Below are 14,612 nucleotides of genomic sequence, written 5' to 3'. Positions count from 1 at the left end.
ATTAGGTGTATTCGTTCCTTATTCTTTTTGAATTACATTTCTTTTCATTATTATTCACTGTGTAGGTGAGTGTTTTTCATGCAATTGTGTGTAGCATTGCATTAGAGAGTAATTCTTGATAGGGTTATCAAGTTCTTGATGTCACGTGGCTTAGAATTATTATAAGGAGCATTTGTATTTCTTGTAAACTCTTTGATACAGTAGAAATCTTCTAGCTCGGGTTGCTAGAAGATAACTAGATGTAGATTCGTGTAGAATCGAACCGGTATAAAATCATTGTATTCTCTTATTTCTTTCATCTCCTACGTTATTACCAATTGGTTGAACTCATCCATTAACACAAAACCTAGAAAATTGATTAATGAGTCTACAAGGATTGAAAATAAAATCAAGATTCTTTTAAATTAGAAAAATATTTACAGAACCAATCCACTCTCCTCTTGATCGACATATATTAGATGTATCTTTTAACAATAAAAACCAACAACTAACTTTGTTGATAAAAGAAATTAATTTGAAAAAAATATAAGGATTTTCTATTGAAATTAATTTGAATTTCAACTGCAAATTCAATTATTATCTACATAAAATTAATATCTTTTTCTTAGGTTTATGATAATTTAATCCGAAAACTAATGTTATTATTCTTAAATTAACGTTATTATAATGAAAAGTATTACATGTAGACACAAATATAAATATCTTCATAAAAAAGATAAGAGTAACAAAAATAACTAGAAGAACCATCATAAACATATCGGAGATAGTATTTTGAATATAGGCTGAGGTGCCAAAAAGCTAAGAATTAAACTACATAAAAGGCATTTAATGTTGGACCTTTGCATATCACTAGATTCTGTGCACTTTAAAATTAAATCGCAAGGCTGAGAACTTTTGAAATAGATTAATAAAAGATTATATATATTTATTTGTGAGTAATATAAAAGATGGTACAAGTACTTTTAAATGGACGCCAGTGTAAACAAGAGCTCAAAGATAAGGTGGGTTTTTAGTTATTTAATGGTGACAATACTATTAAAAACCTAATTAAAAATTATCAAGGAATATATGAAATCATTTAAAATATATAACAGCCACAATGTTTAAATGAATGGTTTTAACATTTTAAATAAGTGAATTGTTGATTTAAACAAAGAGACGATTTTTTTGGCCATCAGAGCTGTAAAATTTTGAACACTAATTAAGAATATGCTGAGCTGATTAAAATGATTAAAAATATTGTTTATAGAATTTACTGAAAAATATAAAGATTTAATTTCTGACCTTCTACAAAGCATTAAATATTTGGGAGTGAGAGAACAAGAGAACATGTGTTGTCGCAGCAATAATTAATATGTATTATTGGAAAATTTAAAATAGTGTAGGAAAAGTATAAATAAAATGGACATGGATAACACAAGAAACCCCACTCCAAATGAATTGCTGAATACTCTTTTATCTGTGTTTGACTTTGGAGACATGTACGCAGTGCCATGTCTACAACATCCTAGCTGTGTTTTTACAACCATCGCAGTACAATTTAATTCAATTTTTTCTTACAACAATTATTCATCTATAATATATATATAAATATATATATATATATATATATATATATATATATATATATATATATATCAATCAGAGTTATAAATATATTTTTGATCTCTTAATTTTCAGTGAATTTTGAAATTAGTTCATTTCGAAATTTTAGACTAATTTAATCTTTAATTTTTCGAAATACATGAATTTAGTTATTTTAATCAAATTTTGTTAAGTTTATTTGACATTTTAAACGTGTTTCATAATAGTATTTGACTTAACATTAAAGTAAAGATGTGTCAAACAGTATAAACAACTCAAATACAGTTCTGAAATGTGTACGAAACATCAAATAAACCTAACAAAATCTGATTAAAATGACTAAATCCACACATTTTAATAGATGAAAGACTAAATTAGTCAAAAATTTAACTAATTCTAAAATTCACTTAAAATTAAGGGACAAAAACATATCTACCCCTAAATATTAATATGAGAAACTTACATTTCTTTATCTTTATTATTAATTTCTCTCTCTATACATGCAAATGCGTAGCTATTATAGATTGAAAGAAAAAATGAGTCTAGATATTGGTTTGGTTCAATAATACCAATACGAACAATAAAGTCACAGGATTAAAAGGTGTCTTTTTAAATAATAAATAAATATGAAAAATAAACACTCTTAACTTTAAAATAAACCAAAAAAAAAAATTATTAAAGGCGCTGAAAGAAAAATGGCACTGGAATGAAGAAAAGAAATAAGGCCATGCGTACGTGGTTTTGAAAGAGTCATGAATATGAATACTTGAAGATTTTCTTCCTGCACCCACGTGTTTTCTTCCCGCACATCTATAGTCTTAGTGAAATGACCTATTTACCTTTTATTAAAAAATTTACACATATATATGCTCATTTTCAAAATTACACTATAAATCGTAAAATTCAGAATATATTTATATTTTATATTTTTTTTTTCAAATTTATATTATGAATGGTATAATTCAAAATATAAATTTATATCATAGATTATATAATTCAAAATGTAATTTACATTGTAATTTCTCTTTTAAATTTACATTACGAATTATACCATTCATAATAAAACATTATAATTAATCTGAAATATAAATTTATATTATAAATTATATAATTTGAAATATTATCTTTTTCTAATAATTTGAGTAGGGTTATAATTGGATGTTTAAAAAGTATTAAAGTATGGGTGCAGGAAGATATTCCCCGAATCTTCAGTTAGCCTGGGCCTGCTTTTGTACATTCCAGTTAATAATGGACCTTCAAAGGCTTAAAAGCCCAAATTAATATTATAAGAACGACATCATTTAACTGTTTAAAAAAGGGAGTTGAATTCAATTTTGTACTAAGAAGAAAGTGAGAATTTTATCCAATACATAGGTCTTTGTTTTATTCATAATGTTAGTGACAAATAAAACAAAAATATTTAATTACACACTTACTTTTTTCATTTCCAAACTCATGTTTTCCCAACTAGATCACATATATTATATAAAATCTTTTATTATGAATGCGTAAAACAATTGGCATGTGAAATTATTATTACATCTTAAACAAAAAGATTAAAAAAAAGAGGTATATTATTGATGATAGTCTTATCCTATTTCAACATGATCATCTTAACAAAACATGTTTATCCAAAATTAGAAAGGAAAAAAATGATAAAAAAATTATTATTTTCCTAAACAACCCTAATTGTTATGTGACTCTAGGTCAAGCAAAAGGGCACCCAAGGCTTGTCTCATATTTTGGGAATTAAGCAATTTTTTTTTGTTTGTCTACATCAAATAACTTTTCTTCTTTTATTGTTGATGAGAAAGCTTAGAGAATAAAGTAATGTGACATGATATAGACATAATATCTAATAATCTCTTCTCAGTGGTTCAATTCAAACTATATAATAATATCTTCTTATTCATATGGCACTAACAAAACCCCATTTGCTTCCACCTTCTTTTTTAAATATACCTTTCAATAACTATTGCTGCATTTTAATTCTTTTTTTATTGCAGATATTTTTACTTTGATGTTGAGATGTAGGTTCAGATAATTGCAACTTCCATTAGCAAACGACATTGCACCTTCATACAACCATACTACTTATTATTATTCCTAATCTATATGAAAATTATTGAATAACAGATATTTTGAAACTAGAAATACTAAACATGTTTTTGTTCTTCTAAATATTTTTATATATACTTTTAATCTCTCTTTATTTTTTTTAATCTTTCTTAGTTTTGAAATATATGACTTTTAGTCTTTCGGTGTTAAAAATAATCCAAATATTTAATTTTTTTTGTGTGAAAAAGTTACAATTTAAGCCTTTTTTTTTTCTTATCGTTAAGAAGTGTATTTTAAGTTACTTATTTTTTTTTATTGTTAAAAAATAGATTTTAAGTTTAATTTAACCCTACAAAATTAGTTTGTAAAATAATGTTTAGACTCACTTATATAGTGTAAATGAACATCTTTTGTAGTCACCCCTCCACGGAGACATAGTGGAATAATAGACTAAACAATCAGCAAATCTTGTTAGGATATGCTTAAAATCATAACTCTAATATCATACTAAGAAATAAACTTTAAGTCTAACTCAATCTTAAAATTAGTTTGTAAAATGAGTTTCTCACACCAATAATATAAATTAGTTTTATTTGTAATTAATATAAAATTTCTAACCTCTATTGTTTATATAATTTAGAGAACAAAATATAGTATATTTCAAGATGGAAAAGATTAAAAATAGACAATTTAAGAAAAAAAAAGTACAAAAGAAAAACATACTTATAAACAAGAGAAGCACCAAGAATACAATTTTTGACAAAGAGAAAAGAGAAAAAGAATCCAAAATGAGTCTCATCCATAGAACATTACTGTCACAAAATGCTTAACACTCAAGTATATAATTGGTTCATTTTTTTTTTTATGAAATAATTGTTGTTTCATTTCATAAAATATGAAAGTTGTATTCTCATAATATGATACTTGTCAAAAGTATTACAATATCATTTCCTATGTGAAATCAACCTAACAGAAGGTTAAAGTGATGAAAAATTGGTGGTTATCTGCTTGGTACAGTTCTTAGAAGTCACAATCATCCATTTTAAAGAAATCTTTGCTTGATTTTATAATTAAAAAAAAAGAAGGAAAGATGACTGATAAATAATAAATGAGTAAACATTAAAGATGTATTTTAAAGTTATTATTATTATTATTATTATTATTATTATTATTATTATTATTATTATCTCATCCTCACTTCTCAACGGACCACACCAACTATACCACCTGTCGGCTCATAAACTTTAATGGAAAATGTATTTTTATGTCAAAACTTTAATACGACAAATATGGTGATCATTAAAGACAAAAAATAGGAAGAATAAAACAACAATGTGTAATTTTGTCAATGGTTACAAAATCACATTTTATTTTCTAAATTTAGATGTTTATATGGCTAGTATAAAATTTTAAGTTTTATAATAAGGATGTTTTCTAAATGTATTCTGAAAAATATACGTATGATTTTATTTATGTGTTATAGAATTTAATATTATACCTAAAGGACAAAAAGAAGAATTGACTTGAACATTTACTTCTTACTTAATGAATTTTTAATATAAAGTAATTGTTTGTTAAATATAAGTTTAATTAAAGTTGGAAAAGATAATTTAACTCATAAAACTCGACAGGTTGGCTGAATTATTGAATCGTTTCTGTATGAAAAATAGAGCAAGTGTCACTTTATTTCATTGAAGAAATTAATAAAATATATATCATGATTACTCCGTTGATAATTGGTTTATTATTATACATTCTCTTACAGGAACCACTAATCCAACCTTCCAATACAAATTAATAAACATATTTTAGTTTAAATTAGTAAAATATCTTCTTGTTACATCACCTTAATCAATTTAATCAAGTTTACCTGAGGTTTTTGGTCTTTGCACAAATCATATACTTTGGTTACATTAATCAACAAATTATCATGGTTTTACTTGAATATTACAAAACCAAAATAATTAAGAATATTGGTTTTTAGTTATTAAAATTTCAATTTTATTCCAAGAGTACGTTTTGAAAAATAATTTTTAAAATTTAATTGTTTTCTAAGTATTAATACTGTTTATAATTTCAAGTGTATGTTTGAAACCATAAATTATATTTGCAAAATAAATTATGAAAAAATAAACTGATTTTATGAATATGAAAGCTGTAACTTACTATATTATTTTTCAATACTTTCCTTTTTACATATATATACTCTTTTTCTTGTATTAAAAGCTTGCATTTAAATAAAGGTAATAACTATTTTAAAGTCATTTATCATAAAATTTATATAAATATTATCACAACTTGCATAATTTAATAATTTTAATTTGAAAAACTATTTTCAAAGTCTACCGCTGAAAATCTCCGTCATGGTATTGTGACATGTAGCACCAGACAAGTGGAATGATAATTAATTAAGGCAAATTCCCAAAGGAGAAAAAAAAGCATGGAGCCAAATAAATCATTGCATAAAATAATGATTAAGAATCTAAAATAAATAATTGAGTTAACGTTGTTTGTCACTTTCCTTAAATTAATATGTTAGGAATTAATTATTTTAACGGACAATGTCCTTGCCAGATGGCATCAAAGTATATAATTAATAACTTTTGTAAATAATAATATAAAACTGAAATAATTTTTTTAAAAATAATTTGTATTTTTCGCGTTCTCTTTTGCTTTAAGTATATTTTGTACGTTATAATTAAAATATTATTTAATTTATATATATGGATTAAATTGTATTTAATAATAATACATAAACAAAAAGGAGAAGTAAACAAATAAATAAATACGAGCTTTTTTGGACTTCTCTTATGACATATTGTTGGAAGTTTCTCTTCTTTCTATTAATATTAATCGTTTTTCTTTGTATTTTCATGCCTCCACAAGAACTATAATGTTTTATATAACCTAAGGTTTATCAAAGATTAGTTTTCTATATATGTTTGTGGTTTTTTTATTTCTCTTTTATCACTTTTATAACTTTTAACCATTCTGTATTTCTTCTGTTTTTAAAGTAAGACATTTTTTTTTTCTAAGGTGTGCGTTTGCGCATATATATGAAATATATGTAATGATCAATTAGTTCTAATAATTAAGAGTGTTACAAATGATTTTCATTATAGAAAAATATAAGATAACAACATTAAACTGATATTTCTTATTTAATTATAGAAGAGTTATACTTATTTATCTTCATGACACATTAGATAATACTCATATACTCTTTAATTTTAAAATAAACATTCATTATCTCACGTATAAGTTGTAATAACCCATTTTCGAAAACACTTACACCCTTTATATTAGCAATAAAATGAAATTTCTCTTTATATTTTTTTTTTGATAAAATAATAATTTTTTTTATATTTTTAATAAATCATTACCACTTTTTATTTAAAAATGACATATTAAATTAAACTTAATTAAATATTAGGTAAATTACAAGTTAAAATTAAAAAAAAAAACACTTTTTTTTTTGTAAATTAAATGCTTTAGTTATCAAAAAATTATATACACTCCTACTACGTTTTCTTTAACGTTATTCAATCGTAAATAGAACAAGAGATAGAACATAAGATATGGTGCCCGCATTTTCTGTTACAATAGATTTAGAGTAGAATACTATCTATAAAAAGATGCTCGTGTTGTTTAAGATCATTTTAAAATTACTATAGTAAAAATCTACCAAGATAATAGGAAAAATTTGTAAAGATGACTTGTTTTATTTTTCTCTAGGTATGGAATCTAATCGTTGCGTGATTTTTTTTTTTATTTCCTTCTCTGTATTTGTTTTTGTTAAAAAAAGTAGAACTTAGATATTCTTATAAATTTTAGTTTTTAATCAATTATGAAGTTTACAATTACTTCTCTCCTCAATAATTGAATCATGTAAAGAGACTGATATTGATTTGAATATTTATAACACATTAGAAATTGCAAGAATATTGTTTGATATCATTTGAGGATCATTGACAATTTGTTTAATGATAAAATAGTATTAATAAAAGTTAATTTTTATATTTTTAGAAGAAAAAAAAATAGTAATGGGAGGTAATATTAGACCGTAGTAAAAAAAAAAGTGATATCAAAATATCAATGACTTTAGAAATTATATCAATCATTGGAATTTGTGCCTCTTTCTCTACGATTTTACTCGTTTCAAACACCAACCATGCTATTTTAGCATGTTCTTCCTCTTTGAGCAAACATATGTATCACAAACCTCAATGAAGGAGGCGTATGTATATCAAAATTTTGAAAATGATTGACACAATAACAAGACATATTAATCAATTATAGAGTGAGAAGAAGACAAACAAATACACAACTGAAGAGACACACATATATAATGAAATTTATAACGATTAAAATATCAAAAGTCAAATAAGATGTTTAGTGAAAGATGTACAATGATTTGGTGATGTGATTTTGTTATAACATAGTGATGATAGAACCTAAAGGGTGATTATTAAAATGAGAGACATGAGGAATGGGAATAAAAATGATGAGAAAAGAGAAGTGAAGGTTTAAACCATGGCGTCATGTGTGCATGGTGGCATGCTGTGTAAGGGTTGAAGCTTCGGAGTATACTGCGTTGTTCTTAATTACAGTATTATTAAACTCAAACACACACAGAAGTTGGTGAGCTACATTTGCGTAACGTGGCATTTCTGGGACCATAAAATGCAGAAAAACCAAATTGATTGGTTCTGTGAATGAAGGCGTTAACGTACGTACTCAATAATGGTTGGTTAAGACAATAACCTAGACAGACAAAGGGTCTGAGGATGTTGGAAACGATGACCTACAAATTGGTGACACCTCATCATGTTTTCCGTTGTGACACAGATTCCTTGCCACACTCATGTTTCTGGACTTGTCTTCTTCGTGCCATGTATGCTACTCATTTATTTGGTCCCATGCATAACACTTGTCAGGGTTATTGTGATTCTCAAACTACCCTTGCATGACCCTACTCTTGCCCTACATACTCCATTTTTTATTTTTTAACGTGTTTCATTTTTTGTTAAACTTCACGTGCAATTTTATGTTTTTACTAAATAACACTCAAGCTTTTTCTTTTATTTTTATATATATCAAAATATAAACGAATGTTGCTAAATTTATATATATTATTCATGATATTGATATTTCAAAACAATTTTTTCATAGAAAAATGTACATTTTTTTATTCATATTAGCTTGCGACCATGCGTAGGTAGTGGACCTCGTTTGCGTGTTTTTTTTTTATTAGTAAATATATATTATATTAAAAGAGATTTAGGAATTAAGAAAAGGAATAATAAATAGTTTAAAGTGTAGAAAGATTAGATGATGTTGAACAATGTAAGGAGTGGATTGTCTAAGAAGACAAATGTTAGATGATTTAAAAAACTTAAACAGTGGACAATTTGAAAATAAGGTTAGACAATAAGAAAAAAATGTAAAGAGTTGACTCTTTTTATGTATAAAAAGTAAACGATGCACTAAAATAAAAAGTAGACTTTATAAAAAATACAAAGGTTAAATGATGTAAAAAAAATAAAGAATAAATGATATACATGCAAAACAATATAGAGAATAAATTTTGTAAAAATAAAAATATTAGATGATGTTGAAGATTATAAATAATAGATAATCTAAAATCACAAAGGTTAGATTATGCAAAATATGTAAAAAGTAAACTCTATGAGAAAATGAAAGTTGATGCAGAAAAGTGTAGTAGACGATCTAACACTATAAAAAATATACCATGCAAATAATGTAATAAAGAGTAAACTTTGTAAAAATACAAAGATTAAAAGATGCAAAAAGGTTTAAAGAGTAGACAAATAATACAAAGGGATGCCATACAAAAAGAAAAATGTAGAGCAATGGTATACTTTTTATTATTTTTATTATGATATTTATGTATTATTTATGATACTTTATATTGAAACAAACTTTTCATAAAAAGAATGTACATTAATTCTTATATGACACTTTACAAAAATATTTTTTAATATTATTAATACATAAGAATTAAATTCATCATTTTTAATATATATTTTAGAACTTTACTTTTTAATCTTCATAATGGTGTTTTAAATTTTAATCGACACACTAGGTATTAGATTATAAAAAGAATTGAATGTGTAGGAAATGAATCTCTCTGCTTTAAAATAAAAGGGAGTTGGAGTTTTATATATAATAGTTACACTTGAGAACAAAAATACACAAGCATTATTTCTCCTCTGTTTTTTTATTCAAAACGATAGAACATATAATATTGTTGAGTTTGACTAGCGAACCAATATTGAAATTAGGAAGAGAAAGAGAAAGTAAAGACTTCAAAGTGAAGCCATCGTTAGCATGAATCTCCGAATATTGGTGAAAATTAGATGAAACCAAACATAACCTGCGTGCGGTGGCTACCTCGTATCATTTGACTACGTTTTTTTTTATCAACCCACTTCAATTTTTTTTTCCTATATTCACCTAAAATAGCACTCATTCGTCATCAACTTCTCCAAGAGTGATTTGTGAATATATATTTATTTTTTTAAATTCTGCGAACCTTTTCAAGATAAAATTATAATAATAGAGTGATGAAATATCAAAATTGGCAACGTGCATCACTAAAGATAAAGTTCACTTAAAATATGTAAAGTAAAGACGGTGTTTACTTTAGTAAATTTGTTTAGGACTATGGTTGGACAAGGTTTTTTTTTTATTATTATTATTAATTTATGGATGGTGAATGAAGTTGTATTTCCCAATGAATTGGAACAAGCAATAGTGATAGGCAACACGGCTCTATGAATAAAAGGAAATGAAAATGGTGGGTCTTATTAGTTAAGCTTTTTGTTTTAGTCAGAAAAATTAGTGACCATGGGATATTTGTTTTTCTTTTTTTAATGAACAATGATTGTGAAATGCAACCTTCTTGAATAAGTGACTTTGATTTTTTCATTATTCATCACTCATTAACTATACCTTTTTATTAATAAGTTTTGCAATTATAATGGGTCTTGACTTTATAAGAGAATGGTACTTTGCACACAAATTTTCTTTTTCTTTGGGTTGTTGCACATGTGATGTACCTCAACCCAAAATGTATTCAAAATAGATACTCAAACTAAAACTAAAATCAAAACAATACATACTTTTCTATATCCTCCCATCATTCAAATTCATAGTATCTATTCATTATTATATATATAAAGAGAGAAAGAATCTATTTACGTCAATAAGGAAATATAATAAACTATTACACTATTTTTATTACAAATTAACAAAATTTAAAATAATTTCACATAAGGAAGTATAATCAATGAAAATAATAATTAAATTGAGTATGTCACTTGAACAAGGACTCATGTAATTTGAGTGATATTACATAACTTCCTCTAATCACTTGAGTTGATATAGTTGAAGAGGTAAGAGAATTTATGTGTTCTCTTTCTTACTTGGGCAACCAACAATTAATTCAAGCTTTGGGTTCCTACTTTATCGAGAAAATCCCATCTTATAACATTATAAAATAAGAATTAAGCACATTTTAAATCTAGATTAAGCCACACTTGTATATCCTTTAATCACATGAATAATAATAGGCCATTAAGAAATATAATAGATAAGTGATCACCCAAAAATACAAGATTAGATTTATTTGAATTAAACTCATTTTTCCAAAGATGAATTCATAACAAAATATGATAACTAAGATTGACAAAAGAAGACTGACGATGGATAAGAAGAAAGACAATAATTTTATAAGGTTTATTTGACTTGATAAAAACGATAAAAATTTTATTTATTCACCAAATAATAACAATATTAAGAAAATAAAAATATCTTAAAATACTCATTAAAAGGATCTAAAAGAAGATGGAGGGATTTTCAAAATGATATCTACTCTAAAAGATTATAACCATAAAATATATGAAAAAAAAGTATAGAATGAAATGATGATAGTTTGGTTTAAAATTAATAATTATGCGTAAAATTAAATACAATATTAAAATTTTAAAGAATTTTTGGCTCCATATAATAAATATTACTATTTTAAATTATATATAACTTGAAAAGCTCCCCTAGGTTACTTTTGTTAATACTGTCATTCGCAAAGAATCCCTTGTTTTGGTAAATTTTTTGGAAATATTTATATTTAAATTGAAAACTTCATAAAAAAATCCCTCTAATATTTTCTCTCTTTTTCTCTCCAACCTTAATATTTGAACTATATTTTATAATGATTTACTACTATATACTTCATTCTCAAATTACACTATTCCCATAAATAAATTATTCTAAAGATCCTCTTTATTGTGTCCCAACAAATACTGTATTTTTTTTTCCTTAAAACGATTTTCCAGTCATATCCTATGATATGAACGAATTATTGATTTCAATTATTAAACATAATTAGCATACTACCAAAAACAAAAAAAAAGCTCACCTTTTATTTAAGTCAAAATACGTTTATGAAAAAAAGTAAACAAATAATAATACAGTACTATTACCATAAAAATAACGTTCCCTTTCAGAAATAAAAAGAGAACAATATGTATTATTGAAGACGAATTTGTTCATTTGAAAACTAAGTAAAACCCTTCTTTTATATATTGCATAAATGCTTTAATAATTAGTAATATGAACAATATTTAGAAGAGAGTAATTAATATCGATTTACCATCACCTTTCCAAAACAGTATATTTATAATTAAAAATAAATAGGTTATTAAATTTTATGCGAATAATTAAAAAATTTAAAACCTAAAAAAATAATATCAAAATTCTCTTGTTAAAAAAAAAAAAAAACTCCTAACACACGATTCTGGAAGGGATATTTACGATTTGTTCAGGAGCAAAAGTGACACGATTCAATATACTCTAAAAAATTTGTTTCAATTATATCGTTTTAAAATTTAAGGTAACATTAATTACTTTTTTTTTTTACCTTTTATTTGATATATTTACGCGTTTAATATGAGAAACAATTGGAAGAAGTAAATTTATGATATTTATTGATTTTAAATATAAATCTTAAATGACAAGAAAAAAAGATACATAAGAATTTACGTTCTTTTATTTATATCTTCAAAGTTTGAGAGAATTAAGGTAAACGTTAATCGAACTTGAATTTTGTTTCCTTCTTTGTTCAAAAGGCAAGGGCAGAATGGGAATGAGGAAAAAGAAAAATTGTATATATAGGGAAGCACACTCTGAGACCGTTGGTTGGCGTGGTAATTCATTTCCATAGCGATGGAAGCGTCGCCGCCACCAAACACCATCCTCGGTAGGTACCAGCTCACGCGATTCCTTGGCCGCGGCAACTTCGCCAAGGTGTACCAGGCGCGCTCACTCGTGGACGGCGCCACGGTCGCCGTGAAGGTCATCGACAAGTCCAAGACGGTCGACGCCGCCATGGAGCCCCGCATCGTGCGCGAGATCGACGCCATGCGCCGCCTGCAGAACCATCCAAACATCCTCAAAATCCACGAGGTTCTCGCCACGAAGACCAAAATTTACCTCGTTGTCGACTACGCCGGCGGCGGCGAGCTCTTCTCCAAGCTCTCCCGGCGCGGCCGCATCCCGGAGCCCCTGGCGCGGCGATACTTCTCCCAACTCGTCTCTGCGCTCCTCTTCTGCCACCGCCACGGCATCGCGCACCGCGACCTCAAGCCGCAGAACCTCCTCCTCGACGCCGCCGGCGACCTCAAGGTCTCCGACTTCGGCCTCTCCGCGCTCCCGGAGCACCTACGTGATAACCTCCTCCACACCGCATGCGGCACGCCGGCCTTCACCGCGCCGGAGATCCTACGCCGCGTCGGCTACGATGGCTCGAAGGCCGACGCTTGGTCCTGCGGTGTCATTCTCTACAACCTTCTCGCCGGCCACCTCCCCTTTGACGACTCGAACATTCCGGCCATGTGCCGCAGAATCTCCCGCCGCGACTACCAGTTCCCGGCGTGGATCTCAAAATCCGCGCGCAGCCTCATCCACCAGTTGCTGGACCCCAACCCTAAATCGCGAATTTCGCTTGAAAGAGTTTTCGATAACAGATGGTTGAAGGATAAGAAGCATGTTTGGTGTAACGTGTTGGAGGAGAGTGTGGTGGAGTCTGATTTATACAACAAGTGCTGCGACGGTTACAAATTGGGGATGAACGCTTTTGACATAATATCAATGTCGTCGGGGTTGGACTTGCGGGGGCTGTTCGAAACGACGTCGGAGAAGGGGAGGCGGAGGGAGAAAAGGTTCAGTTCGGAGAAGAGCGTGGGAACGGTGGAGGCGAAGGTGAAGGAGGTTGCGGAGAGGTTAGGGTTTAGGGTTGAGGTTGGAAAGAACGGTGCAATTGGGTTGGGAAAGGGGAAGGTGGGTTTGGTCGTTGAGGTGTTTGAGATTGTGTCCGAGTTACTCCTTGTGGCTATTAAAGTGGTGGATGGTGCCATGGAGTTTGACCAGCTTCATTGGGATGATTGGAGACTTGGCCTTGAAGATGTTGTTCTCTCATGGCATCACAATGAGTAATGTAATGCTTCCATCACCAGAGTACTCTGTATCATCACTGTTATAGAGTTTAGAATGATGAAGTCTTGTGTACATAAGCAGAATCAGTAGCACAGTTTCATCTCATCCTTTTCTCAGTATGTGCATATGATTAACTTTTGTTAAGTTATTTTATAAATAAATCACTCTCAATAAAATCATAATTTTGTTAAGCACATAGCATTTTTTGTTGGGCTAGAAATCAGCTCCATGGATTGAATGATACTAGTTTTCATTAAGGTAGAAGTAAGAATTACTTTCTCTTTAACTATATAATTATAAACAGTGTTTTTATGATTAAAATTCTATCGCCCACTGTTCTTGTACTAACCCATTTTAATGTAGAATATCAATTATCAAAGAGTTTTATTTTTTGTGTTTAACATGAAATGAAACCAGGTTTCATGGTATTGTAAATATTATGGAATTTTAATTAT

The 14,612-nt window shown here is 27.9% G+C and overlaps 1 protein-coding gene across 1 annotated transcript; it reads left to right on the top strand.

Moving 5' to 3' along the window:
* Positions 1 to 12,818: 12,818 nt before the first annotated feature.
* Positions 12,819 to 14,348, top strand: LOC114192455 (CBL-interacting serine/threonine-protein kinase 7-like). The gene has a single exon (XM_028082184.1). It carries the CDS (start codon positions 12,889 to 12,891, stop codon positions 14,155 to 14,157), a length of 1,269 nt encoding a protein of 422 aa, XP_027937985.1. The 5' UTR covers positions 12,819 to 12,888; the 3' UTR covers positions 14,158 to 14,348.
* The last annotated feature ends 264 nt before the right edge of the window (positions 14,349 to 14,612 follow it).

The sequence above is a fragment of the Vigna unguiculata genome, chromosome 7 (assembly GCF_004118075.2).
Source record: "Vigna unguiculata cultivar IT97K-499-35 chromosome 7, ASM411807v1, whole genome shotgun sequence".
Lineage (NCBI taxonomy): Eukaryota > Viridiplantae > Streptophyta > Magnoliopsida > Fabales > Fabaceae > Vigna > Vigna unguiculata.
Note: the sequence above shows the minus strand (reverse complement) of the source record. Positions and strands in the feature narration are given on the sequence as shown.